General features: G+C 47.4%; 1 protein-coding gene across 2 annotated transcripts in view; it reads right to left on the bottom strand.

The window, feature by feature from the left end:
* The window catches only part of LOC138285763 (apoptosis-inducing factor 3-like), a 328578-nt gene that overhangs the window by 86942 nt on the left and 215716 nt on the right, over positions 1–25920 (bottom strand). For both annotated transcript variants that reach the window (XM_069226119.1, XM_069226120.1), the window contains 2 exons: positions 5079–5209; positions 4538–4653 (listed from right to left, as the gene is read on the bottom strand). In XM_069226119.1, the coding sequence (XP_069082220.1) occupies positions 4538–4653; positions 5079–5209 (247 nt within the window). The remainder of the gene's footprint in view (positions 1–4537; positions 4654–5078; positions 5210–25920) is intronic.

Raw genomic sequence — 25920 nt, 5'->3', positions numbered from 1 at the left:
TGCAAGACAGAGTTCACAAAAGATTGAAAACGTATGAGCGGAGATGATCAAATATTTTATCAATGTAACAACAAGTGCTACAAGTCATATACAATGGAAAAAAGCCTGGGAAAAATTGTCAAAAAATAGCAGAAACCATTGAATCACAACAAGAATCTGAGTCTTCTGAGAAAGCGACAACAACCAACCCCAATGCTTATCCACTTAGATCAATGGCTACCCCTCGTCCACCTCCAACAACTGATCAGAAAGCAGAGGATCTTCAATGCTGTGGTGTTTTTTCAAGACTCTACCAATGAAGTAGCTGCTGGAAAACAAGCTGTGTCAGCTGTAGTCATAAACAAACAAAGCTGCAAACTTATAACCTAACTGCATTGCCAATGTGTGCAAAATCACTACAACCTATCAACATGTCCTACTCTACCAGAAAGTTTCAAAGTGGCTGAGGACATGGATCTTCTTCTACCTGATGCTGCGGTCCACAAAGCTGATTTAATTGACTTTATCATATCGCTTATTTGGTGTGAACTGTAGAATGAAGAAAAGCCAGTTCCTCCGTGGGCTGGAATTCATGCTCTGATCTCCCAGAATACCGACCCACTGAAGAAGGTTGGAATTTTACCAGTAATACCATATCCAGTCACAAGCTACGCAAAAGGGTACACAACTCTGAACCATTTCCAAAATGTGCATGCTCAGCTTGAAGACCAGCCTATTCTGCCAATTTTAAAGGATGAAGGTGTTTTCTGTATTGTAGCTGACATTTTTATGAGCAATCCAGTAGAATATGATAATCTTTATCCAATGTTGGGTGTTTTCCACATGACAAAAGTTGCGTTGCGGTGTGCAGGAAGTGAATGTGGCATAGACAATGCACTTATTGAGGCTGAAATCTTTGGAAGCAAAACTGTCCAGTCAGTTTTGAGCAGAACTAATTATGTTAGCTTGTTACAGGATATGCTCATCATATGTGAAGCTATAGAAACATTCCATTGAAATACTTACTATAACAAGAATGACAAATTAGGTTTTGCATATCTCATCTCAGAAGTGAACAAGTCACTTCATTCAAATGACATATTGTAAAGCCAGGCAATGTTCAATACACACAGTTCAAAATCAGAAAACCTGAAAACCAAGTTTGTAGAGTTTGTCAAAGAATGTGAAGAAAAATCAGAACTTTGCAAGTACTGGGGAAATGTTTTACACATGATAGCTCTAGTGAAAAACTTTGTACATGCTGATTGGGAACGTGATTGGGAGCTGCACGTGAACACTGTGGAGTCACTGATTACTGTGTTTCGCGAGTTCGATTGCATAAACTACCTGAGGTATGGGTCCTGATATTTAGAAAGACTGAAGAAACTAGACTTGGAAAACTATACCTCTACAGAAATGCATCCAAAAACATCTTGTGGTGAAAGATAGAGAGGAAAGGTTGAATGCTGTGGCTCCCGGTATGAAACTGGAACAGACGATCCAGAGATCACAGAAAAGCTCCAAGGGAAATGTTGGTAAGACATGTAAAAGTGAATATGTTGCACAATGGCAGCTTGTTTACCATAAAGTCCTTGGTAAGACATGTAAAAGTGAATATGTTGCACAATGACAGCTAGTTTACCCATGAAGTCCTTTCTATGTGCAAAGTTCTCAGAAAGATGACAAATTCGAAATGAATGGACCATTGTGAAACTGTTCCTCACTACAAACTTGTGGGAAAGAGAGGGGAACGTTTTAATAAACATGTTGACAACCTTCTTCATTTCAGACAGTAGCAAGGAAACCCCTTTGAAATGACTGACCATGTGCTACTACACAACTTCGTGATCAAACAAAACGTGGCTAACGATATAAAGACACATCTACTAGATGTCCTGGAACATCGATCAAAACTATATGCAGAACTCAATCAGGAGAGATTTGTATTGAAAAAGAAAAAGCTGTTTGACATAATCACTAAAGCTAAACTTCCAACACTTTAATTGTCACAATAAGCGATTCAACCAGCCACCACAAAACAGGTTACAAAAACACAACTTTCGCAAGCACATAGCGAGATGGATGTAGCAAAAGAAAGGGGTGACTTTATCAAGGACATTCTGATACATGATCTTCTTCCAACAAACACATTATTTGATGGAGATGCTGCAACCAAACTAGTGAAGCACAAACTCGTAAAAGAACTAAAAAAAAACGTTAACCTGAAGAATCTATCTTGAAATATCTGTCAAAGAATGTGAGAGAATTCAGACGAATGCCTACAAGTGGAACAAATTACCTTGCCTGCATATTAACTTCGACACCTATACCTGTGCAACTTGATAAATTCTGGTCATTAACATCAAACAAGATGAACTGGGAGATGTTAACTTGCCAAAACACTGCTGATGATTCAGTGACCACTGAATTTCCAATTACTGCAAGTAGGCTGATTGTCAATGAGGAGTTGGTGCCTGCAGAGATATATTCAAAAGTAAAGGCCATATTGTTCAAGAACTTAACAGCAAATTGGAGGAAGGTGACCTTCAGGTTGTGCCACATGTTGAGTCAGCTATTCGAAATGGTTCCAATCGAGTCACTGTACTGTCAAATGACGCAGGTGTTTTTATTGTGCTACTTAGATTTCCTGCAAAGTTCATAAGTCAAGGATTGCCAGAGTTATGGATAAATTATGGAACAGACAAGAAAAGACACTTAATCTCGCTTCATATTCTGTAAAAAAAAAATAACTTTTCCCAGAGATGCCCAGTGTTCTTATCAGGGCACATATTCTTACGGGTGATGACACTATGAGCAACATTGGAACCAAGTTTGTAGCTTTAACTGCTGAACCTGTGAAGTTTCTGAAAGGATTTGCTGAGACAGAAGAAGAACATGGCATTAAAGATGTAGAAAAATACCTCATGCGTGTGTGGAAGACGAGTTCTGACTGTCACACATTTGATGATCTTCGGTACAGTGACTTGAAAAGTTCAGTCCCACTAAGTGACCTTCCACCAACGTAATATTCCGTGAGTGGACACACTAAAAGAAAGCATTCTACTTAATCACAAGATGTGTAAATGTTTTGGATCATACATATGTAGAGAAAGATCTGTGTGAATTTAGTTGGGAAGACATGGATGGGGTGCTGAAATCTATGAAATTTCTAAAGCATCTACTCACAGTAAGTGCACGTACATGTTGTTGCAAAACCTGTGCTACAAAAAGATGTCCCCATCGATACGCGCTTCTCAAATGTTCAACATTCTGCAAATGTACCAGGAGCGATTGTCAAAAAAATTAATAAAGTGAATTATGAAAATGGTTCTAAAACATGCATGATAAACATTAGTTTTTTTATATTCAGATCATAATTTTTTTTTGGTGTGTATATATAAAAGGATTATTTTTTTCATTTCTATATATGCCTCTTCTTCCTCTATTATAGCTGCCATTTTGGAAAATGGCAGAAGGGTTGTTCTGACAAGTTATTTTCTGTCCCCATAAGACTACCTGACTCCCAAAACCTATGTTTTGACACCAAAATGAAGTATTGTAAGTCTCATGGCTCCTGAAATATCATATCATCACGGCAACACATCCACCATTCTTCAAAATGTCATCCAGAAAATAAATCGCCCCAGATCAGTAGTGTCTACCCAAGCTAAATTACTTCTCTAATGATCCAAAAACACAAATCAAAAATGAAAATCTCTGGACAATAATTTTTTCATGGCGGTATATCAGAGGACCGGGATTATACATTATAACAGCGCTTTTTTCATAGGCACCTATCACTACACCTTTCATTGATTGTTTAAAACATGGGTATTTGGTAGATGACAATGCTGACTTATTTAAAAAAGTGGCTGATGTATCAAAGGGTCCTACCCATTTTGTGCCTGACTGAGTAGTACATATTGACCACGATTCTTAAGAGCCAGCCATTTCACCAATCAGTGAAAGAATTCAACACTGTCAAAAGGTCAAATATTATTTTTATCCTCAGATTCTCTACAGTGTATACAATAATTAGATCAGACTTAAAACATAATTCTAAACCCTGCACCTTTAATCCAAGCACACAAAACTGGAGGAAACAAAAGAAACAATGTTTTAGTGACACCCCTAAACAACAAAACTCGTGCAGAATAATCTTAGACTTGACTTTCTTGCTGCTACCTTGTATAACAAAGTTACATTGTGTTTGCACCTTCAAAAATAAATAAAAATGATTCATTCTCTCTCACTTTTAAAAAAATGGAATTTTAGTTTATGGTTTGTAGGTCTTTATCAGTATTTATATATTTACACTGATGAGGGTTGTTTCTGTCTCTGTGGCGTTTATCAGTCATTATCGGTTTAAACCTAAAACAGGATAGCCTTGTTACTCACCATTATTTTCACAAAGCTCTAACCCTGGAGTGCATACCGGACCTTAACATTATTAGAACTGTATAGCATTAACTTCAAATTTAACAGACAACCAAATGAAAGCTTCCTTGTTATTGACAGAAGTTGCTGTGTCACCAATGGAAAACTGAACACTACTGACCTTCCTGGCAACATTTCCAATTTGCTGTCCTAGTACAGCCAGAAACGGGGTCTCTGATATTCCAACCACAGAAACTGAGCCGGCCTTGTCTGACAGGAATGCTGCTACCTCCATTCCTGAAATACAATGCAAGTGAGAAGTTCACAAAACAGCATTAGTCATATACACTGTAGGAACAGGGTGCATAATGTCACTGACGTCTATGTCTCCCTCTGAATTGTGAATGTCACACTTCTTTTCCTCACCCTACAGTTACTTCACTAAACCTACACCCTCCAGCCCATTACCACCATGCCTTTCATGTCCAGTAACACTGCATTTGGCTTTTCTGAGTGCAACCTTGCAGTCGTTTCTGTGGCAGGTATGAGTTAGCACATCACACAAAGTTCACAGTCATCTGTCTTTCTATTGGGGTTTTATGACTGTCTTTTGAGGGTCCTCTGTTTCTTTAAGAGGTCTTTAGTGTTCAGAGTTTTGCAGTCTCAAGCATATTAATGGATGAGAAGGACTTGAGTCTCTAATTCTCTAAGACATTTCATACCAATGAATGAGGTTCCCAGGACCACCACTCTCTTGCCCACTGCAGATTCAGATATTATGTTTGCATCTTCAGGGGTCCGCAGTAGAAACACGTTCTGAAGCTCCGATCCTTGGCATTGCAGATGCCTAGGGCTAGAGGGGGAGAAGTACAAGAGAATGATGTACGAGGGCAATCATTTATGAGGTTCTAAAACGTGAACACTGTTTCTGATAAAGCATATACCAACTAACCTGTGTTGGACATCTTCCCTTGTGGCAGTACCTGATATGCCTCTACTGGGTGCATCAGAATACAAGTTTCTCTCGCCAGGAGACATTCGTACAGAGGTACCCCCATTTGATCTCAGAGATAGATTACATTTGTGAAACCTCCCTATAGACACAGCTGTTATGTTTATCTCCCTTATATGCTGCAGTTGGCATTCACCTTCTTTTTACAGTTACTTCCCATACATCCTAAATCTAGACAACACATCTGCATTCACTTCCCACTCATATCTGTAAAGGAATATGTTACTTACCCTGTAAGCATCTGTTTGTGGCATGAAGTGCTGTAGATTTGCATGCTCTACATACTCCTACCATCTTGTGTTGGGTCCGGAGGTGTGCAAGTTGTTTTTCTTCAAAGAAGTCTTTTGAGTCACAAGGTAGAGTGAATCCTCCGCTTGGTGATAATTCATATGGGCATCGACTCCATTGCTAGATTGTTTTCCAGCAGTCAGGTTAGAATGGAGTGTAGAGTAGGTGTAAGGAATTGAGATGACCATGCAAAATATATAGTGAAATACAAGGTGAAACTGCAACGGCCACAGATGTCCGAGGAGGAGGGTAGGTACATGTGAATCTACAGCACTACATGCAGATGCTTACAGGGTAAGTAACATTTTTCATTTGAGGCATGTATGGCTGTAGATACACATGCTCTTCATAGACTGAAAGCATGGCTAACTTGTGGGTGTTGCAGTTGTTTGGAAAAGGATATGTAGCACTGCCTGATCTACACTGGCTTGTTGGGGTTCCAAAATATCCACCCAATGTTTGGTGAAGGTGTGTGGTGTGGACCATGTAGATGCTTTACATATGTCAGCTATGGGAATGTTACCTCGAAAGGTCATGGATGCTCCCTTTTTTCAAGTAGAGTGTGCTCTGGGAGGAACGTGTAAAGGTCTTTTAGCCTTAGCATAACAAACTCTGAATGTATTTTACTATCCATCTGGCTGTGGCAGATTTCGATATAGGCTTGCCTTTGTGTGGCGATGAAAAAGCAACAAAACTTAGTAATTCTCAAAGTTTTAGATCAATATAGAACATATGTGCTATTTTAATGTATGAATAGCTTTTTCTGCAACAGAATTTGGTTGTAGGAAAAAAAATAGTAACTCAATCAATTGGTTGAGGTGAAACTGAGAAACCACTTTAGGGAGAAATTTATGGTTTGAGCGGAGAACCACTCTGTCACTATCTAGTTAGAAGAAACGCTATTCCAAGGTTAATGCCTGGAGCTCACTAACAAGTCTAAATGATGTGAAGGGAAGGGAGGATCGGTCTTGAGTGGATGACACTGAGCTACCATGGAAGGTGCGGGTAGAACTTGTGGTGGCAACAGCAGCAACACATGAAACGACTCCTGGTGGCCATCAGACCTAGGACCCACACCACTCCCTCCGACCACGACAGAAACCTCGTAATCATCGACAACAAGCTCACCAGGAAATCACAGATCAATGCCGTCTCCATGGGGCCGTGGCAGGGCCCCCAGGGGCCCAGCGACTCCCCTTTCCGCCAGCCTTTTAATGGCGGTTCATACAGACAGTGAAAAGCGCAACGGGTGCAACTGCACCCGTCGCACCGCCGCAACACCGCCGGCTCCATTTGGACCTGGGTCCCGCGTTGTGGCCGATATCCCCGCTGGGCCGGCAGCCGGAAACTAGGTTTCCGCCCGCCGGCCCAGCGGAGATCTCCAAATGGCCACCGCGGGAGTGCGGCCACATTGGCGGCCGCACGGCGGATACAGGTAGCCCGCCAAAGTTGTAATGAGGGCCAATATCTTGTACCATGGCCTTGAAAGGGTTGATTGTCTGTTGCTGTCACTCAAAACCAAAGGGGGTCATTCTGACCCCGGCCGGCGGCAGAAGCCGCCGGCCTGGCTGGAACCTCCAGAATACCGCTGCGCGGTCAAAATACTGCTGCGGGTATTCTGAGTTTCCCGCTGGGTGGGATGGCGACCGCCAGAAGGCCGCCCGCCCGCCCAGCGGGAAACACCCTTCCATGAGGATGCCGGCTCCGAATGGAGCCGGCGGAGTGGAAGGGGTGCGACGGGTGCAGTTGCACCCGTCGCGATTTTCAGTGTCTGCGTGGCAGACACTGAAAATCTTGGTGGGGCCCTGTTAGGGGGCCCCTGCAGTGCCCATGCCATTGGCATGGGCACTGCAGGGGCCCCCAGGGGCCCCACGACACCTGTTACCGCCAGCCAGGTTCTGGCGGTCAAAACCGGCAGAACCAGGCTGGCGGTAAGGGGGTCGGAATCCCCATGGCGGCTGCTGTACCGCCGCGGTCAGAATTGCCCATGTAGCACCGCCAGCCTGTTGGCGGTGCTACCCCCGGCCTCCACCCTGGCGGTCATAGACCGCCAGGATCAGAATCAGGCCCAAAATGTTTTCACTGCTGCATAGCAGGCTCTCTTGTTGGGGTCTACGGGCTTCCTTAAGGATGTCCATACATTCTTGTGGCAAGTTAAGGTAACCAAGCGCTATGACCTCAGGAGCAAAACTGCTAGGTTGAGAGTTTTGGGATCTGGGTGCATGATTTCATCATGGTTCTGAGTGAGAAGGTCAAGACTTTTGGGGAGCTTCTCGTGGGGAATTACAGAGAGGTCTAGTAGTGTTGTGAACCAGGGTTGACGAGCGCAGGTGGGAGCTACTAGGATCAGTCTGTTCTCTGAAGATATTCCGCTAACAGGTATATGCTGTGATGTAGAGCCCATTTCCAGATGGTCTGAGACAGGTGAGACGATTGTGAAGACCATGCCCCCCCCCCCATTTCGGTAGGTAATGCATGGCTGTCATATTGTCTGTCCGGACTAGGAGTGAATCAGGTGAGATAGGAATGCTTTCAATGCAAGGTAAACAGCTTGAAGCTCTAGGTAGTTGATATGGAGACGCAGGTGTTTGGCATCCCAGAGGCCCTGTATTGTGAGGTCTTGTAGGTCTATGATGTGTCTGTTGTGAAAGTGATGTGGGGAATAGGGTCAAGAAAAGGGCCCCCTATCAACAGGTTGGTGGTATTCCACCATTGCATAGAGTGGTGAATGTGGCGGTCTATCAACACTAGATCCTAACTGACCCTGTGTCCAGAGGACAGCGGCTATGCTCCAAAGAAGATACAACTTTTCAACAAAGAAACAACTTTTAAAGGACTGCACGTTTCCCGCCGGAAGCGTGAGACTTTCCACTCTGCACCCGACGCCCCCGGCTCGACCTGCGGAGAACCAACACTACAGGGAGGACACCCCGCCGACTTCGACCCTGTGAGTAGCCAGAGTTGACCCCCCTGAGCCCCCCCCAGCGACACCTGCAGAGGGAATCCAGAGGCTCCCCCTGACCGCGACTGCCTGCCTCTAAGAACCCGACGCCTGGCAAAGACACTGCACCCGCAGCCCCCAGGACCTGAAGGATCCGACCTCCAGTGCAGAAGCGACCCCCAGGTGGCCCTCTCCCTTGCCCAGGTAGTGGCTACCCCGAGGAGCCCCCCCCCCGTGCCTGCCTGCTTCGCTGAAGAGACCTCTGGGTCTCCCATTGAACTCTATTGCAAATCCGACGCCTGTTTGCACACTGCACCCGGCCGCCCCCATGCCGCTGAGGGTGTACTTTCTGTGCTGATTTGTGTCCCCTCCAGTGCTCTACAAAACCCCCCTGTTCTGCCCTCCGAAGTCATGGGTACTTACCTGCTGGCAGACTGGAACCAGGGCACCCCCTTCTCCATTGAAGCCTATGCGTTTTGGGCACCACTTTGAACCGGCCCTGAGCTGCTGGTGTGGTAACTTTGGGGTTGCTCTGAACCCCCAACGGTGGGCTACCTTGGACCCAACTTTGAACCCTGTAGGTGGTTTACTTACATGCAAAACTAACAAAAACTTACCTCCCCCAGGAACTGCTGAAAAGTGTCTAGTTTTAAAATAGCTTATTGCCATTTTTGCTAAAACTGTATATGATATTGTGTTGATTCAAAGTTCCTAACATACCTGAGTGAAATACCTTTCATTTAAAGTATTGTGTGTAAATCTTGAACCTGTGGTTCTTAAAATAAACTAAGAAAATATATTTTTCTATACAAAAACCTACTGGCCTGGAATTGTCTTTGAGTGTGTGTTCCTCATTTATTGCCTGTGTGTATGTACAACAAATGCTTAACACTACCCTCTGATAAGCCTACTGCTCGACCACACTACCACAAAATAGAGCATTAGAATTATCTCTTTTTGCCACTATCTTACCTCTAAGGGGAATCCTTGGACTCTGTGCATGCTATTTGTTACTTTGAAATAGTACATACAGAGCCAACTTCCTACAATTATGTTTCCTTAATATCTATTAAAAATCGAACTTCACCATTGAACTGAATTTTTATTAACTATTAGAAATAGATGTTAACTGTTTTCTAGCTGGTCCCCTTCCTGAGCTACAGTATTAGTATTTTAAGCTACAGTATTAGTATTTTAATCTGTACTCTCGTTTTCTACATAGGACAGATAGGTCTACCACAGTGAAAAATAGCTTTTGGGTGCTAGCTACTGTAAGGATGTGTCAACATTACATTTCTACATGTCCTACTTTTAAATACAATCCACCTGCCATGTGAGCTACAAGGCCTACATGGGAGGGTAGGTAAGGGGGTTATGTATGATGGGATGCTCTGATCGCAATTGGGTGGGTAATATGGGCTGCGTGTATGGCAGCTAATTTCCTTCAGTTAGAGATGTGGGCTATGGGTCGGAGACCTTAACCAATAAAGCATGTGCAGGCGAAATAACCCGCAAGCTCCTAACCCCAGATTGCCGACAGCCAAAAAACCGCCAAACCAAGGACCCCCCTCCCCAAACACTCTCTCTCATCGCTCCAAAGATTTCACCTCCATCGAGTAAGTTGCTGCGGACGACCAATTGCTGGTGCTGGGGTGGCACCGCCATCGTCGATGCAGTGTCCAGGTGTGGGGCCCCCGGGGGCGCGTAAGAAGCATCGAGCTGTGCGCCCTCGCCGGCATGCCGCAGGAACGGGCAATGCCGTGGGGAGGGGCGGCCCGCGCCAGCATCGAGCCCAGTGGGTCTCGGCGAGGTGTGGGCACCGGGTCATGGGCGCGCGCAATTCAAGCGCGCCCATCCCCCACCAGACGCGTGGCCAAGGCAACGCATGGGGGCGTGGCACGAATGGCATCAGGCGCGCTACACTAGCACAGCGTGCGTGTGACGCATTCAGGAACACTGAAGCACGTATAGGGTAAACGTGGAGTTCTTTTATGTGTGGAACCGGGTGGAAACACAGAGATCTCCCGTAACCCACTGCGGAGCAATATGCGGGCGCGCGCGCGTGTTATATATTAAAAAAAGTGGGGTGTCTAAGAGGGAGACGAGTTGCGGATAGCGTTGCAGTATATTTCATTAGTAATTGCACAAATGTAAAGATAATACGTAAGAATAATAAAAAAATAATAATAATGAAATGTTTAAAATGGGGCAGAGCGGTTTATAGCTTTGCAGTATATTTCATTAGTGATTGCACATCAAAAAAAATAAATAAAATAACAATGTGTGTTTAACAAATGGGGACGCATTGATTGTTAATTGGCAATTTGCTTCCAGGGCTGCCGCACCGTGGGAATCCCTGCGGGGGCTGCGTACGGCAACGGCGAGGCACAGTCATTAGGGTAATAGGGTGAACTGTGAGGTACACGGTAAGCAGGGTAAGGGCGCTGCGTGACCGCCACTAAGGGAGGTGGCAGGCGAGCAGGTAGGTGGCCGGGCCTGGCAGCGGCGTCTTCGAATTAGGTTTCCCAGTAGGGGTTGGGGGGGGGGTGACAGGTCAGAGGGAAGGACAGAGGAGGAAGTCACTTGACAGGTACCCCGTGGCATTTGAGTAAAGCGCCTAAAGGGGGTAGCCGCTATCATGGACATGGCGGACAGCAATCTACCGGAAGGCTCCTCAACGTCGCAGAAGGACAGCGGGCCGAGGAGAACTAAGAAAGACATTCTGGAACAGGAGGTGGCCGGTGCAAGTGGGGTCCCCCTCACCGCTGGGGGGCTTGCCACAGGGGCGAACATGCAAATTGAGCAGGAGCAAACGGACCAGCCCGCAATGAATGTGTCCTGCAGCCCCGCCCCAGGAGCATCGGGGCAGGGTTTGCAGGTGGGACTGGGTAAGATGATGGAGGCAATGCACAGCTTCATGGCCTCAGCGAAAGCGCTAGCGGGTTTGGGCATGGAAGAACAGGGTGTGAGTAGCAGGCGAGCATGTGCAGGGCAGTTGTGGGGCCAGGGCACCAACTCTCCGCTGAAGGTGCAGGGCGAGGCTTCTGTGCCTGGAGCCAAGGTTTCGAACGGGCTCGCAACAGGTACTCTAGCAGGTGGGAACGACAAAAGGACTGTTGTTAGGCCCGATCCCCCCTTGTTGTCTGGGAGGTCATCCCTGGCTTGCAGGGTCCCTTTAGAAGCCAGGGAGAGAATATGGAACAGGGAATTCATTGACATTTTCTTGCTGCTCACATTTGCCAAAGAGGCGCAGACATAACGGTACCAAGCAAGGAGGTAGAGAAGCACAAGTGGAAGAGGAAGGTTAAGCCAGAGGAATCAATAGACAACTGGTTAGAGGCATTCGCAATGCTGTCCATAGGATCATGGAGAAGTTCCCTGAACAGGGACCGGCTCTATGCAAATACAACCGGGTCATATACGAAGAATATACCCGCAATGGGGGCACAGGGTGGCTGAACTACGACAGAGAATTTAGGCAAAAGAGGGAACAGGCACCTGAGATGGTGTGGGACTGCCGCGAAATCAAACTCTGGGTGCAGTACATGGGCAATGGCAGCAGGCCAGCAAACAGTGACCCCCATTTCGCTAGACACAAACAAGCAAGGCCATACTATTTTAAGCAGCAGCTTAGGCCCTCCTTTCGAGGGAAGCCCCCGCAGAGGGGGAGAGGGGCTCATCAGTATAGGTTCAACAATAATTCATTTAGGCTATACAACGCCGGGGCATGCTCATGGGGTGCCGCCTGCAAATTTACCCACAACTGCTCCAAGGGCACCGGCTGGCACCCAGCAGCCGAGTGCAGCAAAGGGAGCAAGACCGATAAGCCAATTGGTACCTATGCCGGTGCCAAGCAGCGCTAATTGTCCGCAGTCACAACACACTACATTAGCACCTTCTCCCATAACTTTTAGCACCTTGACCCGGATCCTTAAAGGCTACCCAAGACCAGTGGAACGTGAGCTATTGTTCAGAGGTTTCAGTGAAGGTTTTAGGATCCCTTATTACGGCCCGTCAGTTACTAGGGGGGCTAATAACTTACGCTCAGCCATGGAAGCTCCAGGAGTGGTACAGGAGACGCTCGAGAAGGAACGTCAATTGGGGAGGGTGGCTGGCCCCTTCACCCGGCCAGCCCTTCCAAATTTCATTGTGTCACCTCTGGGGATTGTGCCAAAGAAGGAGCAGGGCATGTATAGGCTGATCCACCATCTCTCTTACCCCAAAGGGTCATCCGTGAACGACTACCTTGAGGAGGGAACGTGCTCTGTGTGCTATGCTTCATTTGACGAGGCGATTGACCTAGTTCGCGCAGCAGGCAAAGATGCGCTCATGGCAAAGGCGGACATTGAGTCCGCGTTCCACCTTCTCCCGGTCCACCTGAGTAGCTTTCCCCTTCTAGGTATGCAGTGGGCTGGTCAATACTTTTACGACAAGTGCATGCCCATGGGTTGCGCTGTGTCATGTTCCTTATTCGAGACCTTTGCATGCTTCTTGGAATGGGCCCTGAGAGAAAGCACCCATCCGGGGAGTTCACTGCACTACCTAGACGACTTCCTATTCATAGGCAGGGCTGGTTCCGACGAGTGTAGGGCAACCCTCAGTGCATTTGAACACCTCAGTCAGTCACTGGGGGTGCCATTGGCCCCAGGAAAGACTCAGGGACCTGCGGCGTGCTTGACATTCCTGGGCATTGAGATTGATTCAACGGAAGGGATGTGCCGATTGCCGGAGGATAAGGTCACGGTTCTGCAGGCCGACATCCGGCAGGTGCTGAGCAAGGATAAAGCAACGCTAGCCACAATTCAGAGCCTCCTAGGCAGGCTCAACTTTGCATCGAGGATTATACCAGCGTGCAGAATATTTTCGAGGCAGCTAGCAAGGGCAACAGTGAAGGTGAAGAAACCCCGGCACTTGGTGCGCCTCAGTGCGTGCCTGAAGGAGGACCTGCGCATGTGGCTGTCATTTCTAGAGGAATTCAATGGTACCTTATTGTGGCACACTCTATGGTGCACCAGTCAGCAGCTCCAGCTTGCCACCGATGCTTCAGGCAGAGAGGGGTTTGGGGTTCTACTGGACCGTCAGTGGTGTGCGGTGAAATGGCTCAATGCATGGTTTAGGCATGGACTCACAAAGAACATTACCGTACTGGAAATGTTCCCAATTGTCCTCTCTCTCCATCTGTGGCCACAAGTGTTAGCCAACAAGAGGATTACATTCTGGTCGGACAACATGGCCATAGTGCAGGCCATCAATTGCCAGTCCGGGAATTGCCCAGTATTGGTAGGGCTGTTGAGGGAGCTAGTGAGAGGTTGCCTGTTGAGAAACATGGAATTTTGCGCGCGCCATGTGCAAAGGGTGAAGAACGTGGCCGCTGATGCTCTTTCTCATTTTCAGTGGGCGAAATTCCAGGCATCTTGCCCCCAGGCGATGGCGGAGATGACACCGTTCAAGGCGGAGTGGTGGCATTTGGTACAATGGAGCAAAGGATAGGGGTGCTGGGGGAGTTATCACTGGCCCCTGCTACCCGAGCCAGATACAAGGTGTGTTTTGACAGGTTCACATCAGTAACACAGTCATGCTGTGCTGGAGACACCCATCCACCGGCCAGAGGGGTGCATTGCTTTGTACTGTGGGCAAAAGACAATGGGAAATCACACTCGTGGGTCTTTAGGCATTTGCCAGCAATCGCCCATTTCTCAAAATTGAAGGGAGAGGGAGATCTGACGGCGGGCTTCACTTTGAGGGCAGCACTGAAAGGATGGGCTAGACAAGAAGGAAAGATGTAGGAGGCTGGACTGGCTTGTAGTGAGTACCAAGGGGTACTTGCACCTTGCACCAGGCCCAGTTATCCCTTATTAGTGTATAGGGTGTCTAGCAGCTTAGGCTGATAGATAATGGTAGCTTAGCAGAGCAGCTTAGGCTGAACTAGGAGACGTGTGAAGCTACTACAGTACCACTTAGTGTCATATGCACAATATCATAAGAAAACACAATACACAGTTATACTAAAAATAAAGGTACTTTATTTTTATGACAATATGCCAAAGTATCTTAGAGTGTACCCTCAGTGAGAGGATAGCAAATATACACAAGATATATATACACAATAGCAAAAATATGCAGTATAGTCTTAGAAAACAGTGCAAACAATGTATAGTTACAATAGGATGCAATGGGGAAACATAGGGATAGGGGCAACACAAACCATATACTCCAAAAGTGGAATGCGAACCACGAATGGACCCCAAACCTATGTGACCTTGTAGAGGGTCGCTGGGACTATTAGAAAATAGTGAGAGTTAGAAAAATAACCCTCCCCAAGACCCTGAAAAGTGAGTGCAAAGTGCACTAAAGTTCCCCTAAGGACAAAGAAGTCGTGTTAGAGGAATAATGCAGGAAAGACACAAACCAACAATGCAACAACTGTGGATTTCCAATCTAGGGTACCTGTGGAACAAGGGGACCAAGTCCAAAAGTCACAAGCAAGTCGGAGATGGGCATATGCCCAGGAAATGCCAGCTGTGGATGCAAAGAAGCTTCTACTGGACAGAAGAAGCTGAGGTTTCTGCAGGAACGAAAAGGGCTAGAGACTTCCCCTTTGGTGGATGGATCCCTCTCGCCGTGGAGAGTCGTGCAGAAGTGTTTTCCCGCCGAAAGAACGCCAACAAGCCTTGCTAGCTGCAAATCGTGCGGTTAGCGTTTTTGGACGCTGCTGCGGCCCTGGAGGGACCAGGAGGTCGCAAATTGGACCAGGAGAGAGAGGGGACGTCGAGCAAGACAAGGAGCCCTCTCAGCAGCAGGTAGCACCCGGAGAAGTGCCAGAAACAGGCACTACGAGGATGCGTGAAACGGTGCTCACCCGAAGTCGCACAAAGGAGTCCCACGTCGCCGGAGACCAACTTAGAAAGTCGTGCAATGCAGGTTAGAGTGCCGTGGACCCAGGCTTGGCTGTGCACAAAGGATTTCCACCGGAAGTGCACAGGGGCCGGAGTAGCTGCAAAAGTCGCGGTTCCCAGCAATGCAGCCCAGCGAGGTGAGGCAAGGACTTACCTCCACCAAACTTGGACTGAAGAGTCACTGGACTGTGGGGGTCACTTGGACAGAGTCGCTGGATTCGAGGGACCTCGCTCGTCGTGCTGAGAGGAGACCCAAGGGACCGGTAATGCAGCTTTTTGGTGCCTGCGGTTGCAGGGGGAAGATTCCGTCGACCCACGGGAGATTTCTTTGGAGCTTCTGGTGCAGAGAGGAGGCAGACTACCCCCACAGCATGCACAAACAGGAAAACAGTCGAGAAGGCGGCAGGATCAGCGTTACAGAGTTGCAGTAGTCGTCTTAGCTACTTTGTTGCAGTTTTGCTGTCTTCCAGCGCGGTCAGCAGTCGATTCCTTATCAGAAGGTGAAGAGAGAGATGCAGAGGAACTCGGCTGAGCTCTTGCATTCGTTATCTAAAGTTTCCCCAGAGACAGAGACCCTAAATAGCCAGAAAAGAGGGTTTGGCTACCTAGGAGAGAGGATAGGCTACTAACACCTGAAGGAGCCTATCAGAAGGAGTCTCTGACGTCACCTGGTGGCACTGGCCACTCAGAGCAGTCCAGTGTGCCAGCAGCACCTCTGTTTCCAAGATGGCAGAGGTCTGGAGCACACTGGAGGAGCTCTGGACACCTCCCAGGGGAGGTGCAGGTCAGGGGAGTGGTCACTCCCCTTTCCTTTGTCCAGTTTCGCGCCAGAGCAGGGCTAAGGGGTCCCCTGAACCGGTGTAGACTGGCTTATGCAGAATTGGGCACATCTGTGCCCAACAAAGCATTTCCAGAGGCTGGGGGAGGCTACTCCTCCCCTGCCTTCACACCATTTTCCAAAGGGAGAAGGTGTAACACCTTCTCTCAGAGGAAGTCCTTTGTTCTGCCATCCTGGGCCAGGCCTGGCTGGACCCCAGGAGGGCAGATGCCTGTCTGAGGGGTTGGCAGCAGCAGCAGCTGCAGTGAAACCCCAGGAAGGGAAGTTTGGCAGTACCAGGGTCTGTGCTACAGACCACTGGGATCATGGGATTGTGCCAACTATGCCAGGATGGCATAGAGGGGGCAATTCCATGATCATAGACATGTTACATGGCCATATTCGGAGTTACCATTGTGAAGCTACATATAGGTAGTGACCTATATGTAGTGCACGCGTGTAATGGTGTCCCCGCACTCACCAAGTTCAGGGAATTGGCTCTGAACAATGTGGGGGCACCTTGGCTAGTGCCAGGGTGCCCTCACACTAAGTAACTTTGCACCTAACCTTTACCAGGTAAAGGTTAGACATATAGGTGACTTATAAGTTACTTAAGTGCAGTGTAAAATGGCTGTGAAATAACGTGGACGTTATTTCACTCAGGCTGCAGTGGCAGGCCTGTGTAAGAATTGTCAGAGATCTCTATGGGTGGCAAAAGAAATGCTGCAGCCCATAGGGATCTCCTGGAACCCCAATACCCTGGGTACCTCAGTACCATATACTAGGGAATTATAAGGTTGTTCCAGTAAGCCAATGTAAATTGGTAAAAATGGTCACTAGCCTGTTAGTGACAATTTGGAAAGAAATGAGAGAGCATAACCACTGAGGTTCTGATTAGCAGAGCCTCAGTGAGACAGTTAGTCACTACACAGGTAACTCATTCAGGCACACTTATGAGCACTGGGGCCCTGGGTTACCAGGGTCCCAGTGACACATACAACTAAAACAACATATATACAGTGAAAAATGGGTGTAACATGCCAGGCAAGATGGTACTTTCCTACACAACCCCCCCCCCCAAACGAAGGACAATAAGGCTAGCCATGACCTGATGAGTCTTCATTGCCTAAGTGGAAATATCTGGAGAGTCCATCTGCATTGGAGTGGCTACTCCCAGGTCTATGTTCCACTGTATAGTCCATTCCCTGTAGGGATATGGACCACCTCAACAATTTTGGATTTTCACCTTTCATTTGTTTTAGCCAAAGTAGAGGTTTGTGGTCTGTCTGAACAATGAAGTGAGTGCCAAACAGGTATGGCCTCAACTTCTTCAGTGCCCAGACCACAGCAAAGGCCTCCCTCTCAATGGCAGACCAACGCTTTTCTCTAGGGGTCAACCTCCTACTAATAAAAGCAACAGGTTGATCCTGGCCCTCAGAATTAAGTTGTGATAGGACTGCCCCTACTCCTAATTCAGATGCATCAGTTTGGACATAGAATTTTTTAGAGTAACAAGGGCTTTTCAGGACAGGTGCAGAGCACATGGCCTGCTTCAGCTCCTCAAAAGCTTTCTGACAGTTTGCTGTCCATAATACCTTTTTAGGCATTTTCTTGGATGTGAGGTCATTAAGAGGGGCTGCAATGGAGCCATAGTTCTTAATGAACCTCCTGTAATACCCAGTGAGGCCTAGGAAGGCTCTCACCTGAGTCTGAGTGGTAGGGGTAACCCAATCAATAATTGTTTGGATTTTCCCCTGAAGTGGTGCAATCTGTTCCCCACCAACAAGGTGTCCCAGATAAACCACCTTACCCTGCCCTATCTGGCACTTTGAAGCCTTGATAGTGAGGCCTGCCTTTTGCAGGGCCTCTAAAACTTTCCATAGGTGGACCAGGTGATCATCCCAGCTGGAGCTAAAGACCGCTATATCGTCCAAATATGCTGCACTGAAAGCTTCCAGCCCTTGCAGGATTGTGTTCACCAACCTTTGAAAAGTGGCAGGTGCATTTTTCAAACCAAAAGGCATTACAGTAAACTGGTAATGGCCTCCAATGGTAGAAAATGCAGTCTTAGGTTTAGCATCTTCTGACAATTTGATCTGCCAATACCCTGCAGTCAAATCAAAAGTGCTTAGATACTTGGCAGATGCCAGTGTATCTATGAGCTCATCTGCCCTGGGTATAGGGTGAGCATCAGTTTTGGTTACCAAGTTGAGACCTCTATAGTCTACACAAAACCGCATTTCCTTCTTTCCATCTTTGGAATGGGGTTTTGGTACCAGTACCACAGGAGAAGCCCATGGACTGTCAGAGTGCTCAACCACTCCTAGTTCTAACATTTTCTGGACCTCTTGCTTTATGCAGTCCCTGACATGGTCAGGCTGCCTATAGATCTTACTTTTGACAGGCAAGCTGTCTCCAGTATCTATAGTGTGCTCACACCAAGAAGTGGTACCTGGCACAGTAGAGAAGAGTTCAGAGAATTGATCTAGGAGATTTATGCAATTGTCTTTCTGTTCAGCAGTAAGACAATCAGCCAAAACTACACCTTCCACCAGAGCATCTTGTTCTGTGGAAGAGAAGAGATCAGGTAGAGGATCACTGTCTTCTTCCTGTCCCTCATCAGTTGCCATGAGCAGGGTGAGATCAGCCCAGTCATAGTAGGGTTTCAGGCGGTTGACATGGAGCACCCTAAGGGGACTCCTGGCAGTGCCTAAGTCAACTAAATAGGTGACTTCTCCCTTCTTTTCAACAATTGTGTGGGGTCCACTCCATTTATCTTGGAGTGCTCTTGGGGCCACAGGCTCCAAGACCCACACTTTCTGCCCTGGTTGGTACTGAACCAAAACAGCCTTCTGATCATGCCATTGCTTCTGGAGCTCTTGGCTGGCCTGAAGGTTCTTACTGGCCTTTTTCATGTACTCAGCCATCCTTGATCTGAGGCCAAGTACATAATCCACAATATCCTGCTTAGGAGCTTTTAAAGGTTGTTCCCAACCCTCCTTTACAAGTGTGAGTGGACCGCTAACAGGGTGTCCAAAAAGAAGTTCAAAGGGGCTGAAGCCCACTCCTTTCTGGGGTACCTCCCTGTAGGCAAAAAGGAGGCATGGTAGAAGGATATCCCATCTCCTGCGGAGTTTTTCAGGGAGACCCATAATCATGCCTTTGAGAGTTTTATTAAATCTCTCCACCAGTCCATTTGTTTGTGGATGATAGGGTGTTGTGAACTTGTACGTTACACCACACTCCTTCCACATGGCCTTTAAGTATGCAGACATTAAATTGCTTCCCCTGTCTGATACTACTTCCTTTGGGAAGCCCACCCTGGAAAATATTCCCAGGAGGGCCTTTGCCACTGCAGGAGCTGTAGTGGTCCTTAAAGGAATAGCTTCAGGATATCTTGTGGCATGGTCCACTACCACTAAGATGAATCTATTGCCTGAAGCAGTGGGAGGGTCAAGGGGGCCAACTATGTCAACCCCTACCCTTTCAAAGGGAACCCCAACCACAGGCAGTGGAATAAGGGGTGCCTTTGGGGTGCCACCTGTCTTGCCACTGGCTTGACAGGTTTCACAGGACTTACAAAATTCCTTTGTGTCCTCAGACATTCTAGGCCAATGAAACAGGGGAACAAGCCTGTCCCAAGTTTTCATTTGTCCTAGATGCCCAGCTAGGGGAATGTCATGTGCCAGGGTTAGGAGGAACTTTCTGTACTCCTGAGGAATCACTAATCTCCTGGCAGCTCCAGGTTTAGGATCCCTATGCTCAGTGTACAAGAGGTTGTCCTCCCAGTAAACTCTGTGAGAGTCACTGACATCCCCATTAGCCTGTTTGACAGCTTGCTGTCTGAGACCCTCTAATGTGGGACAGGTTTGCTGTGCCACACTCAGATCCTCTCTGGCAGGCCCCCCTTCACCCAAAAGCTCAGCAGTGTCTGCTTCCAGCTCCTCTGGTGTAGGTTCTGCACAGGGAGGGAATTCTTCTTCCTCAGAAGTAGAATCCACTGTAGAGGGAGGGATAGTATGAAGTGGTTTGCTTCTACTAGCCCTAGCTTTAGGGAGCACTTGGTCCATTGTTCCAGGATCCAAGCTTCCCTGTCCTTTTTGCTTTTTGGCCTGAGCCCTTGTCAAAGCAAAAATATGCCCTGGGATGCCCAGCATTGCTGCATGGGCCTCCAACTCCACATCTGACCAAGCTGATGTCTCCAAATCATTCCCTAATAGACAGTCTACAGGTAAATCTGAAGCTACCACAACTTTCTTTGGACCAGTAACCCCCCCCCCAGTTGAGATTTACAACAGCCATGGGGTGGCTAAGTGTGTTGTTGTGAGCATCGGTTACTTGGTACTGGTGACCAAGTAGGTGTTGCTCAGGGTGGACCAGTTTCTCTATGACCATAGTCACACTGGCACCAGTGTCCCTGTAGGCCTGAACCTCAACACCATTTATTAGGGGTAGCTGCTTGTACTTATCCATATTAAGGGGACAAGCAACTAAGGTGGCTAAATCAATAGCCCCCTCAGAGACTAACACAGCCTCTGTGGCCTCCCTAACAAGGCCAACCCCAACTAAGTTACCAATAGTGAGCCCAGCTACTCCCTTGGATTGGCTATTAGTAGGTTTGCTCCCACCACCACTGCTGTTAGTAGGGATACTAGGTGTAGCAGTAGGGGTTGTAGTGGTAGGAGGCTTGGTGCCTTTCTTTGGACAACTGGGATCTGTTGTCCAATGGCCTTTTATTTTACATAAATAGCACCATGGTTTCTTTTCCTTGTTCTGATTAAAAGAGGATTTGGGCCCACCACCCCCACCAGAGTGTTTTTGTGGGCCTGATGAAGACTCATTTTTAGATTTGTCCCCACCCTTGTCAGAAGACTTACCATCCTTCTTTTTGTTGCCATCTTTGTCACCCCCTGTATGAACTTTTCTGTTCACCCTTGCTCTGACCCATTTGTCTGCCTTCTTTCCCAATTCTTGGGGAGAGGTCAGATCAGAGTCCACCAAGTACTGGTGCAACAAATCAGACACACAATTATTAAGAATATGCTCTCTCAGGATCAAGTTATACAGGCTGTCATAATCAGCAACTTTACTGCCATGTAACCACCCCTCCAAGGCCTTCACTGAATGGTCAATGAAATCAACCCAGTCTTGTGAAGACTCCTTTTTGGTCTCTCTGAACTTTATCCTGTATTGTTCAGTGGTTAAGCCATAACCATCCAGGAGTGCATTCTTAAGAACTTGGAAATTATTAGCATCATTTTCTTTCACAGTAAGGAGCCTATCCCTACCTTTTCCACTAAATGATAGCCATAGGATAGCAGCCCACTGCCTTTGAGGGACATCCTGTACAACACAGGCCCTCTCAAGTGCAGCAAACCACTTGTTAATGTCATCCCCCTCCTTATAAGGGGGAACTATCTTGTGCAGATTCCTGGAATCATGCTCTTTTGCAGGATGACTATGGGGAATACTGCTGCTGCCACCATGGGTTTCTAAACCCAATTTCTGTCTCTCCTTCTCTACTTCTAAAGTCTGTCTATCCAAATCCAGCTGTTGCTTCTTGAGCTTCAGTCTGGTTTGTTCCACTCTCAATCTATTGAGCTCCCTTTCTAACAATCTGTTATCAGGGTGGGTGGGAGGGACATGCCTTGAAACAGAAGTATGGTGAGAATGGACAGAAGGAGACCTGTCCCTTACAGAAGCCACCCTAACAGTTTGGCTAACAGAAACATCACTACCAGTATGGTGAGAATAAATGCTTTTGCTATGATGTGAGACAACACTATTTATATGGTGTGGCTCATCATCATTACCAACTATGCTAGACTGTCTAGTAATGGGCAGGCTAGGAAGTTTCTTTCCTGAATCTTTTCCTGGGGGAGTCCCTGGATCAGATTGAGAACCATTAGCTACTTTTTCAACAGATGGGGCACTTCTAGCCTTATCCTGTTCTCTAAGCATGTTAAGTAACAGTTCCAAGGAAGGATTCTTCCCTACACTCAAACCTCTCTCTACACAGAGACTCCTTGCTCCTTTCCAGCTAAGGTGGTCATATGCAAGTTTGGACAGAGCAACATTTTGGCCTGTGCCAGACATTTTTAGAGAGAGTTAAAGTGATAGTAAAAGATAAAAAGTTTGTCAGAGCTTTTAGAAAGACAGAGAAAAAAACTTTTTAAACTTTTTAGAACTTTTTAGAAAGTTAGAAGTACTTTTCAGCACTTAGAAAAAAGTGAAGAGGAAATGCAAAACTTTTTGGCTATGTGTATATACACTGACCTTGTTTTGTATATTTTTCTCTTATGAAAAGTACAATGACAAGAGTGGTAAGTAGTCTCAAAGCACTTATCCCACCGCTGCACAACCAATGTAGGAGGCTGGACTGGCTTGTAGTGAGTACCAAGGGGTACTTGCACCTTGCACCAGGCCCAGTTATCCCTTATTAGTGTATAGGGTGTCTAGCAGCTTAGGCTGATAGATAATGGTAGCTTAGCAGAGCAGCTTAGGCTGAACTAGGAGACGTGTGAAGCTACTACAGTACCACTTAGTGTCATATGCACAATATCATAAGAAAACACAATACACAGTTATACTAAAAATAAAGGTACTTTATTTTTATGACAATATGCCAAAGTATCTTAGAGTGTACCCTCAGTGAGAGGATAGCAAATATACACAAGATATATATACACAATAGCAAAAATATGCAGTATAGTCTTAGAAAACAGTGCAAACAATGTATAGTTACAATAGGATGCAATGGGGAAACATAGGGATAGGGGCAACACAAACCATATACTCCAAAAGTGGAATGCGAACCACGAATGGACCCCAAACCTATGTGACCTTGTAGAGGGTCGCTGGGACTATTAGAAAATAGTGAGAGTTAGAAAAATAACCCTCCCCAAGACCCTGAAAAGTGAGTGCAAAGTGCACTAAAGTTCCCATAAGGACAAAGAAGTCGTGTTAGAGGAATAATGCAGGAAAGACAAAAACCAACAATGCAACAACTGTGGATTTCCAATCTAGGGTACCTGTGGAACAAGGGGACCAAGTCCAAAAGTCACAAGCAAGTCGGAGATGGGCATATGCCCAGGAAATGCCAGCTGTGGATGCAAAGAAGCTTCTACTGGACAGAAGAAGCTGAGGTTTCTGCAGGAACGAAAAGGGCTAGAGACTTCCCCTTTGGTGGATGGATCCCTCTCGCCGTGGAGAGTCGTGCAGAAGTGTTTTCCCGCCGAAAGAACGCCAACAAGCCTTGCTAGCTGCAAATCGTGCGGTTAGCGTTTTTGGACGCTGCTGCGGCCCTGGAGGGACCAGGAGGTCGCAAATTGGACCAGGAGAGAGAGGGGACGTCGAGCAAGACAAGGAGCCCTCTCAGCAGCAGGTAGCACCCGGAGAAGTGCCAGAAACAGGCACTACGAGGATGCGTGAAACGGTGCTCACCCGAAGTCGCACAAAGGAGTCCCACGTCGCCGGAGACCAACTTAGAAAGTCGTGCAATGCAGGTTAGAGTGCCGTGGACCCAGGCTTGGCTGTGCACAAAGGATTTCCACCGGAAGTGCACAGGGGCCGGAGTAGCTGCAAAAGTCGCGGTTCCCAGCAATGCAGCCCAGCGAGGTGAGGCAAGGACTTACCTCCACCAAACTTGGACTGAAGAGTCACTGGACTGTGGGGGTCACTTGGACAGAGTCGCTGGATTCGAGGGACCTCGCTCGTCGTGCTGAGAGGAGACCCAAGGGACCGGTAATGCAGCTTTTTGGTGCCTGCGGTTGCAGGGGGAAGATTCCGTCGACCCACGGGAGATTTCTTCGGAGCTTCTGGTGCAGAGTGGAGGCAGACTACCCCCACAGCATGCACAAACAGGAAAACAGTCGAGAAGGCGGCAGGATCAGCGTTACAGAGTTGCAGTAGTCGTCTTAGCTACTTTGTTGCAGTTTTGCTGTCTTCCAGCGCGGTCAGCAGTCGATTCCTTATCAGAAGGTGAAGAGAGAGATGCAGAGGAACTCGGCTGAGCTCTTTCATTCGTTATCTAAAGTTTCCCCAGAGACAGAGACCCTAAATAGCCAGAAAAGAGGGTTTGGCTACCTAGGAGAGAGGATAGGCTACTAACACCTGAAGGAGCCTATCAGAAGGAGTCTCTGACGTCACCTGGTGGCACTGGCCACTCAGAGCAGTCCAGTGTGCCAGCAGCACCTCTGTTTCCAAGATGGCAGAGGTCTGGAGCACACTGGAGGAGCTCTGGACACCTCCCAGGGGAGGTGCAGGTCAGGGGAGTGGTCACTCCCCTTTCCTTTGTCCAGTTTCGCGCCAGAGCAGGGCTAAGGGGTCCCCTGAACCGGTGTAGACTGGCTTATGCAGAATTGGGCACATCTGTGCCCAACAAAGCATTTCCAGAGGCTGGGGGAGGCTACTCCTCCCTTGCCTTCACACCATTTTCCAAAGGGAGAGGGTGTAACACCCTCTCTCAGAGGAAGTCCTTTGTTCTGCCATCCTGGGCCAGGCCTGGCTGGACCCCAGGAGGGCAGATGCCTGTCTGAGGGGTTGGCAGCAGCTGCAGTGAAACCCCAGGAAGGGCAGTTTGGCAGTACCAGGGTCTGTGCTACAGACCACTGGGATCATGTGATTGTGCCAACTATGCCAGGATGGCATAGAGGGGGCAATTCCATGATCATAGACATGTTACATGGCCATATTCGGAGTTACCATTGTGAAGCTACATATAGGTAGTGACCTATATGTAGTGCACGCGTGTAATGGTGTCCCCGCACTCACAAAGTTCAGGGAATTGGCTCTGAACAATGTGGGGGCACCTTGGCTAGTGCCAGGGTGCCCTCACACTAAGTAACTTTGAACCTAACCTTTACCAGGTAAAGGTTAGACATATAGGTGACTTATAAGTTACTTAAGTGCAGTGTAAAATGGCTGTGAAATAACGTGGACGTTATTTCACTCAGGCTGCAGTGGCAGGCCTGTGTAAGAATTGTCAGAGCTCCCAATGGGTGGCAAAAGAAATGCTGCAGCCCATAGGGATCTCCTGGAACCCCAATACCCTGGGTACCTCAGTACCGTATACTAGGGAATTATAAGGGTGTTCCAGTAAGCCAATGTAAATTGGTAAAAATGGTCACTAGCCTGTTAGTGACAATTTGGAAAGAAATGAGAAAGCATAACCACTGAGGTTCTGATTAGCAGAGCCTCAGTGAGACAGTTAGTCACTACACAGGTAACTCATCCAGGCACACTTATGAGCACTGGGGCCCTGGGTTACCAGGGTCCCAGTGACACATACAACTAAAACAACATATATACAGTGAAAAATGGGGGTAACATGCCAGGCAAGATGGTACTTTCCTACAAAAGACACCTGACCAAAGGGCACCCATCGATCTAGACATGCTCAGGGCTTTGGTGGGGGCACTCACAGCCATTTGTAACGCACAGTACGAGGAGCTGTTGTTCTGTGTCACATTTTCCCTAGCTTTCTTCGGAGCGTTCAGGACTTCAGAGTTAGTGGCAAAGTCGAGGAGCGACACTTCCGATAGGGCACTCAGATGGGCTGATCTCAAGATAGGTCAGGACATGGCAGAACTGAAAGTACGGCGCTCAAAAG

Source organism: Pleurodeles waltl, chromosome 3_1, assembly GCF_031143425.1.
Source record: "Pleurodeles waltl isolate 20211129_DDA chromosome 3_1, aPleWal1.hap1.20221129, whole genome shotgun sequence".
Taxonomy (NCBI): Eukaryota; Metazoa; Chordata; class Amphibia; order Caudata; family Salamandridae; genus Pleurodeles; species Pleurodeles waltl.
The sequence above is the reverse complement of the archived record's forward strand: the minus strand, read 5'-3'. Positions and strand labels throughout refer to the sequence as shown.